The sequence below is a fragment of the Pseudoliparis swirei genome, chromosome 7 (genome assembly GCF_029220125.1).
Source record: "Pseudoliparis swirei isolate HS2019 ecotype Mariana Trench chromosome 7, NWPU_hadal_v1, whole genome shotgun sequence".
In the NCBI taxonomy this organism is placed as follows: Eukaryota; Metazoa; Chordata; class Actinopteri; order Perciformes; family Liparidae; genus Pseudoliparis; species Pseudoliparis swirei.
In genome coordinates this window covers 2,656,818-2,677,994 of record NC_079394.1, presented here as the reverse complement: position 1 = coordinate 2,677,994, position 21,177 = coordinate 2,656,818, and the positions used below count along the sequence as shown (strand labels likewise).

At 44.2% G+C, this 21,177-nt stretch overlaps 1 protein-coding gene across 10 annotated transcripts in view; it reads right to left on the bottom strand.

Moving 5' to 3' along the window:
- The window catches only part of fam172a (family with sequence similarity 172 member A), a 230,204-nt gene extending 209,562 nt beyond the window's left edge, over positions 1-20,642 (bottom strand). For 7 of the 10 annotated variants that reach the window (XM_056417914.1, XM_056417919.1, XM_056417920.1 and 4 more), the window contains exons 1-4: positions 19,995-20,449; positions 19,760-19,900; positions 18,789-18,890; positions 15,123-15,223 (exon numbers count right to left, since the gene is read on the bottom strand). In XM_056417914.1, coding sequence (XP_056273889.1) covers positions 15,123-15,223; positions 18,789-18,890; positions 19,760-19,865 — 309 coding nt within the window. In that variant the 5' untranslated portion in view covers positions 19,866-19,900; positions 19,995-20,449. Of the gene's footprint in view, positions 1-15,122; positions 15,224-18,788; positions 18,891-19,759; positions 19,901-19,994; positions 20,450-20,574 lie in introns of those variants that run through there. The other 3 variants (XM_056417916.1, XM_056417917.1, XM_056417918.1) reach the window with 3 other exon arrangements.
- Between the last annotated feature and the right edge of the window lie 535 nt (positions 20,643-21,177).

Below are 21,177 nucleotides of genomic sequence, written 5' to 3'. Positions count from 1 at the left end.
TGAGGCAAGAGAAAGGTTGTTTATTTTAAGTAAACCTGGTGTACCAACAAAAAGTGGTATTAAAATAGAGCCTATTGTTGTGAATTTGTGATCTGTCAGTCTGTGTGGGAAACAGAGAGAGAGAGAGAGAGGGACTGCTGTAAATCCCATGAGATCTCTGTCATTCTTCTCTCTCCGGGAAGAGGAAGTTCTCCGACGCAGACTGACAGACTGTTTACACTCGGGGGGGACATCCCTCTCGCTCACTCCCGGCAGCACTCCTCCTAATGGCATCGTAACGCCCTCCTCAGGTGTTAACCGCGAAGCCGGCAGAGGTCTAATTCAAAGTAAAGAACTGGATGCCACCGTTGCCCGCGGTAACAACAGATGCCAGCGCCGTAACTCTGAGCCCTCCTGTCTTCTCTCAAAGCCCAGCCCCCCGGTCCGATCCCCTCCTCTTTCATCAACTGTAATCCACCTCACTCGCCTCCCTGCAACCGTGTTTCATTCCGACGTCTGCGCTTCGCAGCAGAAGCTGCGGCGGCGTTTAAGTGTTTTGGGAACGGAGACAGCGATGGCGGTCGGTGAATCCGCAGACAGCTGCCATTTAAAGTCTCTCTTGAAAGAACCCATTAGCTTCCAAGCTAAATAGTCCTCGGCCGATACGGGACCTCCTGACGCTTTAAGTGCGGTTTGGAGGCCTGTTTCCGGGGCTCACGCTGTGCGCCTGATGCAACACTTCATGAAAGGCACTGCGACTCTTTAACGTTGATTCATAAGGTTCATCTCACGAATCAACAGATGTTTTGTTCGTTATTAACTTTAATATTAACTTTTGTTCGGTAATAACTTAAAAATGGAATTTGTCTCTTGCCGGATAATGTTGCGTGTCTTCAGGTCTATTACTTCCTGTGGAAAAACACAAATAAACACCACGTCTGATGGGTTAGTCTAGAGCAGGGGTGTCAAACTCATTTTCACCGTGGGCCACATCAGCATCATGGCCGCCCTCTTAAAGGGCCGGTGTTACTGAAGCAGTGTATAAACTACTCCCGAACATATTGTTAAACTAGAACGGGCACTCGGTAGAGTGCATACCTTCGCATATCATAGAGTTATGAACATTTTGGCATTAGTTGCATGCCAATTGGATAAAAATTGACCGCGCTATGGTAAAAAGAAGATTTTGACCTTTTCATGACCTTGACCTTGACCTTTGACCAAATCGATCCCAAAATCTAATCAAATGGTCCCCGGATAATAACCAATCATCCCACCACATTTCATGATTCGGTTTAATACTTTTTAGTTATCGAGTAACACGCATACAAATAAATAAATAAATAATAGTGATCAAAACATAACCTTCCGCATTTTCAATGCAAAGGTAATAACTCTCTTTGCATATTATTATTTATTCATTATTATTGTTTATTCTAGAGTAAAAATATTGTACACAAGAACATTTCTCTAATATTATAACACAAATCCATTTAATTTGTTACCTTCAAAATAAAAGCACAGGATATAAAGATGATCAAATGTCTTTCAAGCCGTCAGGGGCCGCATAAAATGACGTGGTGGGCCGCATTCGGCCCGCGGACCTCGTGTCTGACACCTGTGATCTAGAGGCTGAATCTGCACCCACACAAAGACATGGCAGCGATGTGAATGGGTGAGATAGTAGATAGCGCCGAGCTTACAAGCACGCCGCCAACGAGCGGGCCAGACTCACCATGGTCTTCCTCAATGATCTGTATGACAGCCCACACGTTCTACTGCATGCATTGTTTGTCTGGAGTCGAGCATCCAAATAAATGCAGATGCTATTGTAATTTATGCACACGGTAGACGTACGACACAATAATATAATATGATATAAGAAAGATAGAAACTGGAAACTATTTTGCCATTCTCCTCAGTATTTTGCTCAAGGGCACTTCAGCGGGGCCTTAAACGTCGGCCAGCTGGTCACTGCTATGACAACGCCCAGCATCCATAATGTGGAAGCAGAGGAGACGGAGAGAGAGAAAAAAGATAACAGAGACAGCAGAGAGTGCAAGAATCAGAAAGAGAGAGAGAGAGAGACGAAGAGACAGAAAGAAAAGGAGAGAGAAACGGCTTTCTAATTCAGCCATCTGGCAAGCTTTACTTCATTATAATATTCTGACTCTGTGTGTGTGTGTGTGTGTGTGTGTGTGTGCATTCCACAGATGCAGGCAGAGCAGAGCAGAATCCTCATTTATTAACAGCTTAATAGAGCTCCATCTGGGCCAGACCCTATGCTTGTCTCCCATCAGAGAGATTCATCACCGGATCACAGGAATTAGACTCCGACTGACACACAGCCGCCGAGCTGACCTGCACCGAGCGCGCCGAGCGGCCATGAAGAGAACAAATCAGAACGAGTCACCACACCGGCAGGCCGTGGGCTCTCCAGTCCTCGTTTGAGTATGAATATGACAAATCAATAAAGAATAAATGACCATTACGTCTTACAATTTACAAACTGGGGTGAATAGAAATACTAGAGAATAGGATCCTCTCGGTGTGTTGGAGATATTTATTTTGACATTTGTATTTAGGTTTTATTGTCAAGCAATATTGATTATTTATTGCTTATTTAGGTTATATTTTGATATGTTAGTTGTTTCTTATGATAGTTGTAGTTTAGTTTAATACATTTAGTTGTAGGTTCACTGATTGGGCAACACTGGGCACCTGTGGTTATTATATGTAGAGGTGGGGAGAGGACAGGACCAGCATGCACCAGGGTGACCGATGGTTTTTTACCAGCATCGGCGAAGAGTGTCAGCGTTTTGTTTGTTTGGAAAATAAATTCTCAAAATCAACATACCCAAATGGACGTTACTTTTCTTTTGCCTGCGTCAACTCCGAAACCGCGTCAGAGGCAATTTGCTTTATAGTTTTGTTTGATTTCGAAGGACAAATGGCCACGACAGAGTGCATTCAGGACATGAAGGGATATTTCAGTTGAACTTCAGAAGGTTCTACTTATCCAGAGACGACAGACGCCCTCTTGCATGCTCTGGCCGTCAGACACTCATCTGTTCACTGTTCTCCAACGGTTAACTCAAACAGCTGCGTGTGTGTGATTGAGTTGTTGTTTTATTGATCTTTCCGATCCCCTTGTTCTCAACTTGCCTGGATTTCTTCTTCAATACATCATTTCCAACATTCATTTGGTTGATTCATGCAATCAAATGTTTTGTTATCATGTCCTCCATCACAGTCATTCTGTCAGTTCAACATTTAACAGATACCCGGACTCTCCATTTCTTCTGTCTCGCTCTGGTTGCGACGGCATGGCAATGGTTGCGCATCAACAAATCTCAATTTCTACTGAATCAAGTGTGTTAATGAATTGTACTGCATTGCTAATACAACTATTAGGCTGCAGTCCAACTTCATGGGTCATAGCCTTCTCTCAGTACAGATATATATATATCTATATATATTCCACGGTACCCAAACAAAGTTGACCAGTGCCGCTTCTAGGAAATAGAATTATTCTAGAATTTTTAGAGATAAAACAAAAATCAAGAGGGAAAGCTTATTCACTGCTCTTGTGCTCAACTCAAACGTTGCTCTCATCTCTATCTTTTCTTTCTTGGAGGCCATCACACCAACATCCTCGTTCTCCCTCTCTATCAGTCCTCCATTCAGACGAGGCTGAAGTGCAAATTGGACATCTGGTGCTGTGATGTGTCTGACAATCTGACCTCCACTCCCAAAGCCCCTCGCACATGTACACAGACACACGGAACAAGACCGGGCCGAGAGGAAATAAAGACACCGAGAGGAAGAAAGGAAGGAGCGACGAACAGAGGAAAGGCAGATGTGTTAAGTAACTTGCAACCATTGAAAGTGCTTTACATATCGAGACAAAATATGGAAAACCTCAATGTAAAAAGACAATACGAAAAAACCGGATGACTACAATTTAAAAGTATTGAAACAAAGTAAAACTAGAATGGGCACTCGGTAGAGCGCATACCTTACCATATATCACAAGATTGGGCATTGAATTATGATTAAGGCCTTTTGAGGGTTCCAGTAAAACCATGTCGCTTAACTGTGAGGCCATGAAGCCAAACTGTTTTCTGAATAAACTATTTCAGAGTAAGTCATGAGCACAAATATACTCAAGACAGCAGCACACGCACGGAAACTCACGTTCAGACACACACCTCTTGTCTCTGTAGTCCAGAGCGCTCTCCAAAAGCCACTTAGCCATCGAAACCAGAGAGCAAGAAGAGGCATCAAAGCTGTTTATAGAATGACACTGAAAAGGCTGTTGCATGCCGTATCACTGAATGCACCGAGGGGAAAAAGAGAAAAGAAGACAATCCCCAACCCGAACAATGCAGCACAACGGCGGCGAGAGCAAAGCATCCTCGGGAGGAGAGGCTGTGAACATGACAGAGAGCATGAGGCAAGAGAAAGGTTGTTTATTTTAAGTAAACCTGGTGTACCAACAAAAAGTGGTATTAAAATAGAGCCTATTGTTGTGAATTTGTGATCTGTCAGTCTGTGTGGGAAACAGAGAGAGAGAGAGAGAGGGACTGCTGTAAATCCCATGAGATCTCTGTCATTCTTCTCTCTCTCCGGGGGAAGAGGAAGTTCTCCGACGCAGACTGACAGACTGTTTACACTCGGGGGGGACATCCCTCTCGCTCACTCCCGGCAGCACTCCTCCTAATGGCATCGTAACGCCCTCCTCAGGTGTTAACCGCGAAGCCGGCAGAGGTCTAATTCAAAGTAAAGAACTGGATGCCACCCCGGTTGCCCGCGGTAACAACAGATGCCAGCGCCGTAACTCTGAGCCCTCCTGTCTTCTCTCAAAGCCCAGCCCCCCGGTCCGATCCCCTCCTCTTTCATCAACTGTAATCCACCTCACTCGCTCCCTGCAACCGTGTTTCATTCCGACCGCGTCTGCGTCTTCGCAGCAGAAGCTGCGGCGCGGCGTTTAAGTGTTTTGGGAACGGAGACAGCGATGGCGGTCGGTGAATCCGGGCAGACAGCTGCCATTTAAAGTCTCTCTTTGGAAAGAACCCATTAGCTTCCAAGCTAAATAGTCCTCGGCCGATACGGGACCTCCTGACGCTTTAAGTGCGGTTTGGAGGCCTGTTTCCGGGGCTCACGCTGTGCGCCTGATGCAACACTTCATGAAAGGCACTGCGACTCTTTAACGTTGATTCATAAGGTTCATCTCACGAATCAACAGATGTTTTGTTCGTTATTAACTTTAATATTAACTTTTGTTCGGTAATAACTTAAAAATGGAATTTGTCTCTTGCCGGATAATGTTGCGTGTCTTCAGGTCTATTACTTCCTGTGGAAAAACACAAATAAACACCACGTCTAATGGGTTAGTCTAGAGCAGGGGTGTCAAACTCATTTTCACCGTGGGCCACATCAGCATCATGGCCGCCCTCTTAAAGGGCCGGTGTTACTGAAGCAGTGTATGAACTACTCCCGAACATATTGTTAAACTAGAACGGGCACTCGGTAGAGTGCATACCTTCGCATATCATAGAATTATGAACATTTTGGCATTAGTTGCATGCCAATTGGGTAAAAATTGATATGGTAAAAAGAAGATTTTGACCTTTTCATGACCTTGACCTTGACCTTTGACCCGATCGATCCCAAAATCTAATCAAATGGTCCCCGGATAATAACCAATCATCCCACCACATTTCATGCGATTCGGTTTAATACTTTTTTAGTTATGCGAGTAACACGCATACAAATAAATAAATGGCGATCAAAACATAACCTTCCGCATTTTCAATGCAAAGGTAATAACTCTCTTTGCATATTATTATTTATTCATTATTATTGTTTATTCTAGAGTAAAAATATTGTTCACAAGAACATTTCTCTAATATTATAACACAAATCCATTTAATTTGTTACCTTCAAAATAAAAGCACAGGATATAAAGATGATCAAATGTCTTTCAAGTCGTCAGGGGCCGCATAAAATGACGTGGTGGGCCGCATTCGGCCCGCGGGCCTCGTGTCTGACACCTGTGATCTAGAGGCTGAATCTGCACCCACACAAAGACATGGCAGCGATGTGAAGGGGTGAGATAGTAGATAGCGCCGGGAGCTTCACAAGCACGCCGCCAACGAGCGGGCCAGACTCACCATGGTCTTCCTCAATGATCTGTATGACAGCCCACACGTTCTACTGCATGCATTGTTTGTCTGGAGTCGAGCATCCAAATAAATGCAGATGCTATTGTAATTTATGCACACGGTAGACGTACGACACAATAATATAATATGATATAAGAAAGAAAGAAACTGGAAACTATTTTGCCATTCTCCTCAGTATTTTGCTCAAGGGCACTTCAGCGGGGCCTTAAACGTCGGCCAGCTGGTCACTGCTATGACAACGCCCAGCATCCATAATGTGGAAGCAGAGGGAGACGGAGAGAGAGAGAAAAAAAGATAACAGAGAGACAGCAGAGAGTGCAAGAATCAGAAAGAGAGAGAGAGAGAGACGAAGAGACAGAAAGAAAAGGAGAGAGAAACGGCTTTCTAATTCAGCCATCTGGCAAGCTTTACTTCATTATAATATTCTGACTCTGTGTGTGTGTGTGTGTGTGTGTGTGTGTGCATTCCACAGATGCAGGCAGAGCAGAGCAGAATCCTCATTTATTAACAGCTTAATAGAGCTCCATCTGGGCCAGACCCTATGCTTGTCTCCCATCAGAGAGATTCATCACCGGATCACAGGAATTAGACTCCGACTGACACGACGCCGGCCGAGCTGACCCCGCCGCACCGAGCGGCGCCGAGCTGCGACGCGGCCATGAAGAGAACCGTCAGAACGAGTCACCACACCGGCAGGCCGTTGGCTCTCCAGTCCTCGTTTGAGTATGAATATGACAAATCAATAAAGAATAAATGACCATTACGTCTTACAATTTACAAACTGGGGTGAATAGAAATACTAGAGAATAGGATCCTCTCGGTGTGTTGGAGATATTTATTTTGACATTTGTATTTAGGTTTTATTGTCAAGTAATATTGATTATTTATTGCTTATTTAGGTTATATTTTGATATGTTAGTTGTTTCTTATGATAGTTGTAGTTTAGTTTAATACATTTAGTTGTAGGTTCACTGATTGGGCAACACTGGGCACCTGTGGTTATTATATGTAGAGGTGGGGAGAGGACAGGACCAGCATGCACCAGGGTGACCGATGGTTTTTTACCAGCATCGGCGAAGAGTGTCAGCGTTTTGTTTGTTCTTTTTGTTTGTTTGGAAAATAAATTCTCAAAATCAACATACCCAAATGGACGTTACTTTTCTTTTGCCTGCGTCAACTCCGAAACCCACGGAGCGTCAGAGGCAATTTGCTTTATAGTTTTGTTTGATTTCGAAGGACAAATGGCCACGACAGAGTGCATTCAGGACATAAAGGGATATTTCAGTTGAACTTCAGAAGGTTCTACTTATCCAGAGACGACAGACGCCCTCTTGCATGCTCTGGCCGTCAGACACTCATCTGTTCACTGTTCTCCAACGGTTAACTCAAACAGCTGCGTGTGTGTGATTGAGTTGTTGTTTTATTGATCTTTCCGATCCCCTTGTTCTCAACTTGCCTGGATTTCTTCTTCAATACATCATTTCCAACATTCATTTGGTTGATTCATGCAATCAAATGTTTTGTTATGCATGTCCTCCATCACAGTCATTCTGTCAGTTCAACATTTAACAGATACCCCGGACTCTCCATTTCTTCTGTCTCGCTCTGGTTGCGACGGCATGGCAATGGTTGCTATGCTTTTTTTTCCTCTTTTGTGCATCAACAAATCTCAATTTCTACTGAATCAAGTGTGTTAATGAATTGTACTGCATTGCTAATACAACTGGCCGACAAATTAGGCTGCAGTCCAACTTCATGGGTCATAGCCTTCTCTCAGGCGTACAGATATATATATATCTATATATATTCCACGGTACCCAAACAAAGTTGACCAGTGCCGCTTCTCGGAAATAGAATTATTCTAGAATTTTTTTAGAGATAAAAACAAAAATCAAGAGGGAAAGCTTATTCACTGCTCTTGTGCTCAACTCAAACGTTGCTCTCATCTCTATCTTTTCTTTCTTGGAGGCCATCACACCAACATCCTCGTTCTCCCTCTCTATCAGTCCCTCCATTCAGACGAGGCTGAAGTGCAAATTGGACATCTGGTGCTGTGATGTGTCTGACAATACGGCCTCCACTCCCAAAGCCCCCTCGCACATGTACACAGACACACGGAACAAGACCGGGCCGAGAGGAAATAAAGACACCGAGAGGAAGAAAGGAAGGAGCGACGAACAGAGGAAAGGCAGATGTGTTAAGTAACTTGCAACCATTGAAAGTGCTTTACATATCGAGACAAAATATGGAAAAACCTCAATGTAAAAAGACAATACGAAAGAACCGGATGACTACAATTTAAAAGTATTGAAACAAAGTAAAACTAGAATGGGCACTCGGTAGAGCGCATACCTTCGCATATCACAAGATTGGGCATTGAATTATGAACATTTTGGCATTAGTTGCATGACAATTGGATAAAAATGTACCGTGCTATGGTAAAAAGAAGATTTTGACCTTTTCATGACCTTGACCTTTGACCCGATTGATCCCAAAATCTAATCAAATGGTCCCCGGAAAATAACCAATCATCCCACCAAATTTCATGCGATTCGGTTTAATACTGTTTGAGTTATGCGAGTAACACGCATACAAATAAATAAATAAATACACAGCGATCAAAACATAACCGTCCGAATTTTCAATGCGAAGGTAATAAAAGATTATCATAAGCTGAAATAAACAGTAAACAATAACACATTTCAGTGCAGTGAGTGAATAGCCTTTGACATCCCTGAGAACTGGAATGGTATGATCCACTCTCGCGTCACAGTGACGACAAAGCGAGGACTTTTAACCCTTGTGTTGCCTTCGGGTCAATTTGACCCGATTCAATGTTTAACCCTCCTGTTACCTTTATATTTACCTTCGCATTGAAAATGCCGGAAGGTAATGTTTTGATCGCCGTGTATTTATTTATTTATTTGTATGCGTGTTATTCGCAAATCTCAAAAAGTATTGAACCAAATCGCATGAAATTTGGTGGGATGATTGTTTATTATCCGGGGACCAGTTGATTAGATTTTGGGATCGATCGGGTCAAAGGTCAAAGGTCATGAACAGGTCAAAATCTTTCGCAGAACTCAAAAAGTATTGAACCGAATCGCATGAAATTTGGTGGGATGATTGTTTATTAACCGGGGACCAGTTGACTAGATTTTGGGATCGATCGGGTCAAAGGTCAAGGTCAAAGGTCATGAACAGGTCAAAATGTTCTTGAATCGCATGAAATTTGGTGGGATGATTGGTTATTATCCGGGGACCATTTGATTAGATTTTGGGATCAATCGGGTCAAAGGTCAAGGTCAAGGTCATGGAAAGGTCAAACTCTTTTTTACCATAGCACGATACATTTTTGTCCAATTGGCATGCAACTAATGCCAAAATATTCATAATTCAATGCCCAATCTTGTGATATGCGAAGGTATGCGCTCTACCGAGTGCCCATTCTAGTTTCTAACATATTTTACCCTTGAGGTCAATATGACCCCAGCTATTAAAATCTCCAGAAAATTATTAGAATTAATATTGTTTTCCAAGTTTAAGTGTGAGGTACTTTATGTTTGTTTGTTGACTCCCGAAAGAACACCGACATTAAACATTGAATCGGGTCAAATTGACCCGAAGGCGACAGGAGGGTTAAATATTGAATCGGGTCAAAATGACCCGAAGGCAACACAAGGGTTAAATACAGCGTTGGAGAGACGAGTGAAGATACAGTTCATCTAAATCCTGCCGACACATAAGTCCTTTAATTCCTGATGTGATCTGAAGTTCAGAGTAATAAAAGGCTTGTTTTAAATGTGGATATTAATATTTTGGTCTGAGCCGATGACACCAACACGTCAGGCAGCGTTAGCGGCTGAGCGCAGGAAAGACGATCATTTCAGTCTGCGTCGTCCGTCATGCTAAAATACACTAATTAACGTACTTTTTTTAGAATATCTAACGCGACTCTCCATTTCACGGCCGCTGCGTCACTCCGGTGGCATACAGCGCGGAACAATAGTGTTTCTAGAGACTTTAGAGAACTAATAAATCCAACAGTGAATGTCTTCTGTGATTAGTTATCCAATAATCTGTGTTGAAAGGAGTTTAGCCGCCAGCTGAAACTTATCGAGGGCACGATGTATCACGCATATCACGGAATTGTAAAATAATAGCTTTCCTCTCCTTCCCTACAACTCCCTTTTTTTTTTTTTAGACGCCTTGTCGCCAAGCAGCGTTATAAAGAGAGAATGTTTTTATTCGTCTAATTCAATAAAGATGTGCCCTCACATCTCAGTATCGCGTCGATCTTTTTTTTTTTTCCGAGATAAGAATGTTATAATAACGTATAAATAAATGCACGTGCAATTTTAATTGACAAAGCAAGAAAAAAATACACCAGAAGGCAAAAATAATAATAATCTCAATGAAATAAAAGATATATGTTAGCGATAGAGAGGGCAGGTGGATGATGACAGATGAGGCAATCCTTTGGTGACCTTGTTGACCTCATCAGTATCATCAGCCTGGCAGGAGAGGGCTGTTCTCTCTTTGTCGTCTTCGTTAGCAACACAGTTGGTGTTAGTTTGGGATGCAGGCAGACGACGAGGCAGCGACCAGGGGCCGGGATTTCAAAATGATCCACCAGGATTAATCCTCCTGGATTGGATTAAATCCTGATCAGATCCCAAAAACGGGTATTTCAAAGCAAATCTGATCCTGAAGATTCAGATTCGGATTTGGTAATCCAATCCTGCCTTTTATCCGGATTAAACACTGCTGTTGAGCATTTCAAAACTTTAGTGGGAAATCTGATCCTAAAAATCAGGATTACCCTGATCCCACTTCAGAGGTGGATTTGAGGGAGATTACATGTAACGGTTTGACCAGCCGAAGTGTAACGGCTCCCAACGTTTCTTGTTTGATATAGATATAGCGTCACTGTTGTTTGAACAATGTTTAATACCTTTGCCGTGAAAAACTGAAGTAAAAAAACAACAAAAAACATACGTATTCATCGCCAAAAAACAATTACACATCAACATAATCATCCGGCGGCACATGATAAATTTTATCAATGTAATTTGTGAAAATGGGCTCCACAAATAAACTGAATTGAAAGGTTTCTGCATCAGGCGGAAGGAGCAAGGCAGAGAAAGATCCCGTTCTTTTCACACGGCCGGCACCAACACACGAGTCCACATCCTTGTGCCATCCAGCGCAGCTCTCAGGCTCAAGTCGCTCGTTCTCAGACCATCTCAGGTGGCGGGTTGATAGAGAGCATTTGAGTGTGCTGTGATATTGGCCCATAACAGGCCTGTCTGCATTTATTATTCTTCTCTCTCTCTCTATAATATATATATAGTATATATAAATATAGAGAGAGTGAGTTGAGAATTTGCTTGACCCTCATGACATCTGATAAACTCTCTCCTCCTGCTTGATGCAAATATGAAGGAGAGGGATGATAGAAGAGACGAGAAAGACAACAACCGGCACGGAAAGGAGGAATTCAAGCCAAATCCATCTAAATCTGTCGCCAGACGGACACAGAAATAAGCACGCCGGTCTGCCTGTGTGACACACACACTTAAACATGAACACCGACTAAGCAGCATAACCCACTTTAACAAGCAAAGACACGACATTCAGTGGCTGTGTCTATTTATAATGGTGCATATTTCGTACTAGCAAAAAAAAACAATGCATTTGTACTTGCAAAGCTGGATGAGAGAGGTAGAATATTAATTTACTTGAATCATTTGTAGCCTAAAAACAACAGACAGATAATACTGCTTATTCAGGTAGCGCTCCTTTCTTCTCAGCCAGTTAATCCCCTGCAGCACAACACACACAGTATCCGTTCTCATTAAACAAGCTTGGATCAACGCCGATTGACAACTTTTCCTTTTTTCTTCTCTAAAGAATATTCTTCTGTCATTTTCTCGATCACGAGATGAAGAACATTTGCATACAGCCCGCTTGATGATTATTTATTTGCACCAAATGTTGGACCCCCCTTTGATTCCCGAGTTCGGCTGGTTTAAACGTCCGTGTGATCTTTCGGGGCTTCTTCTTGCAGGCTACCAAATGTTTGTTTCGACGTTCTTCTTCAGATGCTGGATAGTGCCTGAGCGGGCGAAAAGAAAAGAGGAGGAAAAAAGCCTTCACAGACGGCTGGCTCTCAAAGGACATCCTGTATACCTGCATTGGAAATAATAAAAACACCCAGCTAATCCCACAAATGGGTCCATCGCTTTGCTTTGAACTTCAAACACACACAATTAAAAAGCAACAAAGCAGGGGATGCAAACAAAAACAACTGATCACAAAAGAACATTTGTCTCATTATCGTAACGCATGTTGCATGTGGCTGTCACGAATTCCCCACCTTCCTAGTTAAATTCATCCTGCTTACATGTTTAATTAACTCTCCTGTCATTCCAGATCCTGTCATCCTCACCTGATTGTCCCTCATTCCCTTCACCTGGTCCTCACGCCCTGCTCACCTGCCTCTGGTCACCTCGTTAGTCCCTCATTCTCTTCACCTGGTCCTCACGCCCTGCTCACCTGCCTCTGATCACCTCGTTAGTCCCTCATTCTCTTCACCTGGTCCTCACGCCCTGCTCACCTGCCTCTGATCACCTCGTTAGTCCCTCATTCCTTCACCTGGTCCTCACGCTCTCACCTGCCTCTGATCACCTCGTTAGTCCCTCATTCCCTTCACCTGGTCCTCACGCCCTGCTCACCTGCCTCTGATCACCTCGTTAGTCCCTCATTCCCTTCACCTGGTCCTCACGCCCTTCTCACCTGCCTCTGATCACCTCGTTAGTCCCTCATTCCCTTCACCTGGTCCTCACGCCCTGCTCACCTGCCTCTGATCACCTCGTTAGTCCCTCATTCCCTTCACCTGGTCCTCACACCCTCCTCACCTGCCTCTGATCACCTCTTTAGTCCCTCATTCCCTTCACCTGGTCCTCACGCCCTTCTCACCTGCCTCTGATCACCTCGTTAGTCCCTCATTCCCTTCACCTGGTCCTCACGCCCTGCTCACCTGCCTCTGATCACCTCGTTAGTCCCTCATTCCCTTCACCTGGTCCTCACGCCCTTCTCACCTGCCTCTGGTCACCTCGTTAGTCCCTCATTCTCTTCACCTGGTCCTCACGCCCTGCTCACCTGCCTCTGATCACCTCGTTAGTCCCTCATTCCCTTCACCTGGTCCTCACGCCCTGCTCACCTGCCTCTGATCACCTCGTTAGTCCCTCATTCCCTTCACCTGGTCCTCACGCCCTGCTCACCTGCCTCTGATCACCTCGTTAGTCCCTCATTCCCTTCACCTGGTCCTCACGCCCTCTCACCTGCAGCCCATCCCCTCATTAGTCCCTCACTCTTCAGCTGCCTCACTTCCACTTGTCCTCTGCCAGATTGTCTTGTGTGTCGTTGCCAAACTCTCCAGCGAATTCCTAGTCCTAGTTCTGATCTGCCCGTTACGACCCTGTTTGCCTGTTTACCCGACTTGAGATTTCTGCCTGCCCCTTTTGGATTTGTTGCCTTGTTTGACGGACCACCCGGTTCTGACCCCGCCTGAAACATTAAGTAAACAGCCTCCTCCTGCATTCCTGTGTTTGTCGTGCTTTTGGGTCCCAGTACCTGTAACCATTACAGTGGCGGTGCGAGGGACGGAACTAGAGGTGAACTTTAGGATGGCGTATGTTTGGATGTACGGTGATGCAGTTGGACAACCGTCACTTCATCGAGGAACTGTGGAAGAAATGTATCGACGGGATTTTAAGATGATGGCCTAACTACAAAGGGAGTTATTAGTGAGTGTCCATGATGGCATGTCCCATTCACACCAGTCCAGCCTGCACTCGTACAGGGTTCTTACACATTTTGACCAGTGGATTTCCAGGATTTTAAACCAAATTTCCATGACCAAACTGAAATCTCGGTATAAACATGAACATTTTAGAAAATGTTGCGTATTGAGAGCGTGCGCCGGCTTATATTTTGAGCGTCTTTCTTTAAAAAAAACATATAAATTATTTCAAACTCGGCGTAAATGAGCACGTGATTATAACACATTTCCATGACTTTTCCAAAACTTTTATGATTTAAGTATTTTCCATGACTTTTCCAGGCCTGGAAATGACCATTTTAAAATTCCATGACTTTTCCAGGTTTTCCATGACCGTACGAACCCTGCTAGTAACTAAAGTCTAATGCGTGTCGACATCTGCATGTTGCACAATCATGGAGAACGGTGACGACAGTCGTTGATGCTCTTCTGCACATGCTTTGTCAGGCCTGAAGCATCCATCAGAGCACTGCAGACGGGCCTCTGGTGCCGTGTGCATCACAGGCAGGTTGTCTATCGACATCACGTTGACACCAACATTTAAAGTCACTTTGCCATTCATACAGTGTGCAAGAGATCCACAGCCCCCTTTAAACACACATGTTACCGCGGAGAGCTTGAGGAGAGGGCAATATGACATGAACACAGCATGTTGGAAAAAGCAATTCAGTTTAGTTTTCTTTGTTAAATGCTTATTTTCACGTTTCCATGAGCAAAAGGTCCGGACAGTATCTGGTACTTTTAATTTAATAAGGTTATAAGCGAGCCAATACTAGAAGGTGATATCAAAATACTGCAGGACACCGATTGGTCAGAGAGAAAAGTCCCTAGCGTCACACCGGACAACGCAATTTGATTTAAAATCACAATTTGTACACAAACGTGCCACGTCCTTTCTGCTTTACAACTAATATAATTAAACCACGTCGCAGGTTCCATGTGTGATAACTGATAACGGCTAGTGGGCCATGTCTGTCTGCTCGACAATTACTTAACAACCATTGTCACGATGTCATCTTTAAATACCACGTTACAACAAATCTTAATAGACCCAGTGGAGCGCGGATGGCCTGAAGGAAGCTTAAAAATAAAATAAAATGACGTGTTACCTCTCCGAGAGCTTCATAGCGCTTCTGGTTCCAGCGGTGGAGGTCCTCTCTGGCATTGAACACAAAGGGCTCCCCTGTCTTTACGTGTCTGAGCTGGCCATCTGTGGGCGAAAGACAGAAGAAAAGCAGGTAAATACACATCTGTACTGATAACAGATACCTGTACATGTGTGCGAGTAGTGAATGGACCACGATTTCTGACTGGACCTTTAAAAGTACCTTTATATGTCAAATTAAGCACACAAAGTTTGACCTTTTACTCTTTTTATCGCTTGTTTTTGTCCCTCTCTCTTTTCATCTGGTGGTCTTTTCACTTCCTTACCCTCCCTTCCTCGAACACCCCCATCTGGCAGGTGTAAGGCCGGTGGACGAAGCAACGTTCTTCCAGTCACGACTCCAACGGCCTTCTGGTTAGTCTGGCAGGCCAGCGCTGGACAGCTGGCATGGCAAAAAATGTCTTTCCCTCTCTCCCTCCGTCTAAAAGCTTCTCCCCTTCCTCTTTAACTGGGTCAATCTCTTTCTTCCTGTCCTGCGTCTGGCTCCGGGCCACGGGCCTGTCCTTGTCTTTTCCACCTGAAACATCCTAGCGCAAAGACTAAAGGAGGTGTGAAAAAGGTTCTCGGGGTGTTTTTGTGGCAGAGAGAGAGAGAGAGAGAGAGAGAGAGGTGGCCTGGCACACATTAGCCACAACGACAACCGCTCCTTGCAATTCCTTTGAGAATGCTGTCTGTGCATCAGCCAATCACACACACACACACACACACACACACACACACACACACACACACACACACACACACACACACACACACACACACACACACACACACACACACACACACACACACACACACACGACTGAGAAGAAACCAAGGCGCTGTGGGACAATGTTTAAGTTAATTATTATAATACAGCTGCACCTGGAGTTTTCAACAACTCCAGGTTTTATTCTATATAAAAGTCATAAGAGAGGAAAATGCCGTTCATAAATAATGCTACTTTTTTTCCTTAATAACAATTACCCTCGCGTGGCTGTGGAGCCACGACGTTTATACCTTAGCAACGAGCCCATCGCTCCTGAGGTTGACACGAGAACACAATAAAACACTAAACACTGTTAAATTTAATTTTGACCTTTATAAACTGCAGAATTTGAAAGAGCTAAACCACAGAAAACTACACATACTTAACCCAAATAGCCCGCAGGCTCTCATACTTTCTCAATTATTGCACAACGTGAAGAAACCCATCTCAGATATAAATATAACGTATGGTTCCAAGATAAAAGAATGGATAAGCATTTTTTGTTCATCTTCTACTAAATTGCCAGTATTTTCAACCCTCTATCACTGAGGTGCGATCGCTAACACACTGTGTGTTACAGAACTTGCTTTCATGGTCACATGTTAGTCGACGTGTAATCCCGGTACTACGAGTGTCATCACGTTGCATTAACAAGCAGACGTAGAGCAGGAGACGAGTGAGAAGTTAGGATAAACCAGTGTGCACAAAAAGTACCTTGAAGAAAATCAATTATGCATTCAGGGAGGGGTGCCTAAGAGAAGGAAGAGATGAGCTATAATGAAATCCCACTGTAAGAAAGGCGTGTGTGTCTGTTTGTTTGTGTGTGTGTGTGTGTGTGCATGAGAGAGGGAGAGATGAAGTCTGTGTGGATGTGAGCTAGAGGGGGGGGGGGGGGGGTGATCAGCTCCATTGCCTCCCCCAACACATCCTCTCAGAGGAATAACGTTTTCTCAACTTTTCTCCTCTTTTCTGTCATAATTAGCATTCTGTTCTCAATTTGGCCGCTTAATTAGGTGTACATAACCTTGGATTTCCAGTAATGGAAAACTGGAGGGCTGGCGAGATGAAGCCATCATCTTCAGTGATTAAGATACCTGCAAACTATTGTACACAGCCTCGTCTGTATTCACATCATTACATGGTCAAATTAACATTTTTGTTCCACCTGTCGTGTAGCCCGGGTGTAGCGATAGAGATGCCTGCAAGCGAGAGCTACTGTGAAATGACACCCTTCCAGAACTGGAAATTGGAAATTGACAAGACATACTGATGCGTGTGTGTGTGTGTGTGTGTGTGTGTGTGTGTGTGTGTGTGTGTGTGTGTTGGGCATTTTGAGCGGGGCATGGGCAGAAATAGAGAGATACAGATGGAGGGAGGGTGAGGGAGAAGAGCTGGAGTCTCTGAATGAAGATGGTGTTCACTCCTCCATGGGAGACTGAGCCGGGACTTGAGGGTGAGGTTTGAGGGGGGGGGGGGGTTCTCCGTGTGTCTGTTCTTAGGCACAGCGAGGTTATGCAAATGCTCCTTCAGGCGGAGGGCAAGGCTGAGTAGGTTACTGACGGGCCGTAGAGTACACAACATGTCCCCCACTCAGCCAGCCAGACAGCCAGCAGAGACACTGACAGAGAACAGGGGGGTGAGGAGAGAGGGAGGGAGGGAGAGAGAGGGAGAGAGAGAGGGGGAATCCTACGAGTCAAAGCCGCCACCCCCTTTCCCCCCCGTCTCTCCACCTGGTTTGACGACAGCGAGTTCTTAAGAGACTTTTATATCCACTCTGGGTCCAGCTCCTCTTTCCTGTCACTAATAATTGACACCAACAACGTCCCAGGAGAGCGACAACTACACCGAGCAGAACTGTGATTACAAACAGACAGTTTCTGTTCAAACGGTCTTAGTCTCATCCAGACCTGAAGGATCATCGAGGTCTGGATCCTGGAATATGCCGACGACCAACTACGCCATGGCCCTGCTGAGACTCCGCCCACTGCTGAGACTCCGCCCACTCCTCCTCTCTACCTCCATCTGATGGATGGTGGAGGTCTGGATGGTGGAATATGCCGACTACCAACTCTTCATCCACTCTGTCATCTTCATTGTGTTGTTCCTGTGTTTTAATTAGTGTGTAATGATTCCTTCTGGTCACATGACATCTATGACACCTGTCCATCCTGGAGAGGGATCCTCCTCTGTTCTCTCCTCAAGGGTTCTGACCTTTTACCCTGAAGGGTTGTTTGGGAGTTGTTCCTGATCCGATGTGAGGTCAAAGGTCAGGGATGTCTATGTGTACAGATTGTAAAGCACTCTGAGGGGAATTTGTAATTTGTGAAAATGGGCTATACAAATAAACTGAATTGAATTAGGGATTATGTTAATGTTGTGTTTATGTTTACTTCACAGCATCTTTAAATCAAGTGGAAGCAACGCACTCTGTAGGCCAGAGCTTCTCAACCTCGGGGTCGGGACCCATCCAGTGGTCACAAAGTTAATCTGAAGGGGTCACAAGATGATAAAAGTGGACTAAAGGAAGGAACAAACATTATTCTGCTACTCATTCGATATTAACCTTTTTTTCAAGCTGTAACAAGGGGTTCCTTCATGTTAAGGGGTCACAAGCCGAAAGGATTGGGATCCACTGCTATGGACGACTTGTCAGGTATTAAGAAAAAAACCATCTATTTAGATTATGTGCCCTGCAGTTTATATCTACACATGACAGTGCCAAGACCTACCTATCAATTCACCTGAGCTGAAGTATTATACTGGAACCGTCAGCAGTGTTGTTCTATTCACAGAGTATATGGGATTTGTTTTTTGTTAAAGAAGAAGGCCTTGTGTTCTTTGAAGCCTAAAATATGCACTTACATTCATTGAACGCATATTCAAACTCCTCCAGTGTTTTGGGGAAAGTGAAAGGAGGTTCATCTTTCTTCATCAGCTCATCCAAGTCGATTCTCGAAAGCAAATCTGAGGAGAAAGAGAAAAGAGAAGATCAAAGGTGAGCAGAAATGTGTGATAATCGCTGCTTTCCTTCAAAGGAAGTCAAAATGTCACTCCGTTATCTCGATCACATCATAACCTGAGAATATCTATCGGCATCACCTACATTAGATTTGTGATAATGCCTCCCTGAGTTATGAAGCAACAGCAGTCCCCCCCCACCCCCCTACTTGAGTCCTTAAACATTTAAACTTTCATCATCCTCAAGTGGCACAGGAGGTGGAAAAGATGAATTTTATCTTAAAATAATTACCGCATCACAAATGTTGAACAATTGTCTGCAAATTCTATCACTGAACCAAGGAGGGGAATCACTCACTGATCCACAGTAAATATGTTTGGGACATTTCTTATCTCATGTTCTCTACTCTTGAGGCCCGTCAAATATTAATTGGTAAGTAAAGTTTTCATTTAAACTCCATTTCCACAATGGCCACAAACATTTTAAAGACATTCTGTCGCAAATTAGCTTACGATTCCTTTATAGCAATGTGAGACGAGTGTGCTTCTACCACATTTATTAAATGTTGTAAGCGACTTGGGCAAAATGTGTTTACCATCTATCATTAAAAACTTGAGTATTGTGTAAACCTTCTTTTCTGTTGTTTTAGAGACTGCAGGAAGGTTTTTCGGGGACAGGTACGCTGGATAGCGTCGGTGTTATAGAAGTCGATTTGAATAGTGAAGATAGACGTGATGAAAACGTAACTCGGGATTTTCTACCGGAGTCTGTTTTCAAATTTAGAAACACATTTTGTTCTAATCTTCTTCTTTTTTCCATGTCCTTTTGAAAACTTTTTGGTTTCTCTTTCAGCATATTGCCATTTCACATATACCTTTGAGTGCAGTAGTTTTCTCTCTGTCCTCCTGGCCAGCTATCTGGGCCATAGTGATCCACAATAGGTACAGCTCAGGTATGGCAGCCCGCAGGTGAGAGAACATGGGTCTCCCCCTCCCAAAGATCACTCAGATGCATCCTGTCACATGGAGGAATTACAAATAAATAAAAACAACCACACATTCTCCCACTGGAGCACACGCACTGGGTTATATCATAGCACACGCCTGCACCTGTTAATGAATGAATTCCATCTTATTTAACATTTCCTCAACGCGTGCTGGACCTGTAAGGAGGCAGCGAGCCACCATGACACCTCGCTGGGGGCTCCTACGCGCGTGCACGGGCTTCAAGCTGATAGTTTACCGAATTAAACGGAGCACGGATCATTCGCACGGCAACAACACAGCGCGTCAACAACGACGTGTCAACAGTATAGCGAGGGGACGTGTAACCGTCAGCTAACTGACTTAATTATGCACACGCAGCAAAGTTATTCTTGCTTTAAAAAAACCCCACGCCGTGGGCAGGAGAAGACGCTCATTCGCGCATGCGCGTAGCGACCTCCCGGCTGCTCGTTTCGGTCTCTCCGCCGCAGTCGACATGTGTTGCATGTCGTCGGGCGGTTACAAACGGCTCGTGGGAGGGGAGCAGTCGCTCCTCTCGGAGCCGCTGAGCGGGCAGTGAGCTCCGGCAGCGACAGGCAGACACTCGGGCTTTTATTGCACAATAGTTTCAGCCCAACGAGCGCGCGTCGGAGAGGAGCAGCTGTGTACAGCGGACGCGCGCATGCTTTTTGTTCGACTCACGCACCGTCAGAATACTCGACTGTCCAGTTGCTGCCGCTTCCTTGAAATTTTTCTAAAAACAGGAAGGACTTTGAGCTGCGAGGAGCGTGGGGAACGTGAAGCTTCCGGGTTACCGGGGCAACGGACTGGAAGGGATATTTAAAGAGACAGTAGCACAGCAGCTGCTCACGTTTATACAGCTGTTTTATATGTGATATGATGTTTGTTTATTTGCCCCACAGTGGGGACATTTCAAAAATCACAGCAATGAAAATAAATATAAAACACAGAACACAATAGTAAAAACTAAATACTAATACTAATGTTTGAAATGTCCCCACTGTGGGACGAATAAGGGCATATCATATCATATCATAATACTAAATATACAGGGGGGGGAATAAAGTAATAAAGTAAAGTAGTAGTTTTCTCCCGTGTTGAGATTTCTACCACCCAGCTTTGTCTAGAATATACTTTTTAATGGTGCAATGTACCTAAGTACATAGCTAAAGACAAGTTAAAGATACAGGTACATTAGTTGATTTTCTTCATTTAATGCCACTTTGTACTTTTAGTTCACTACATTTATTTCACAGCTAACCTTACAGGATACTTTTATTTTGTATAT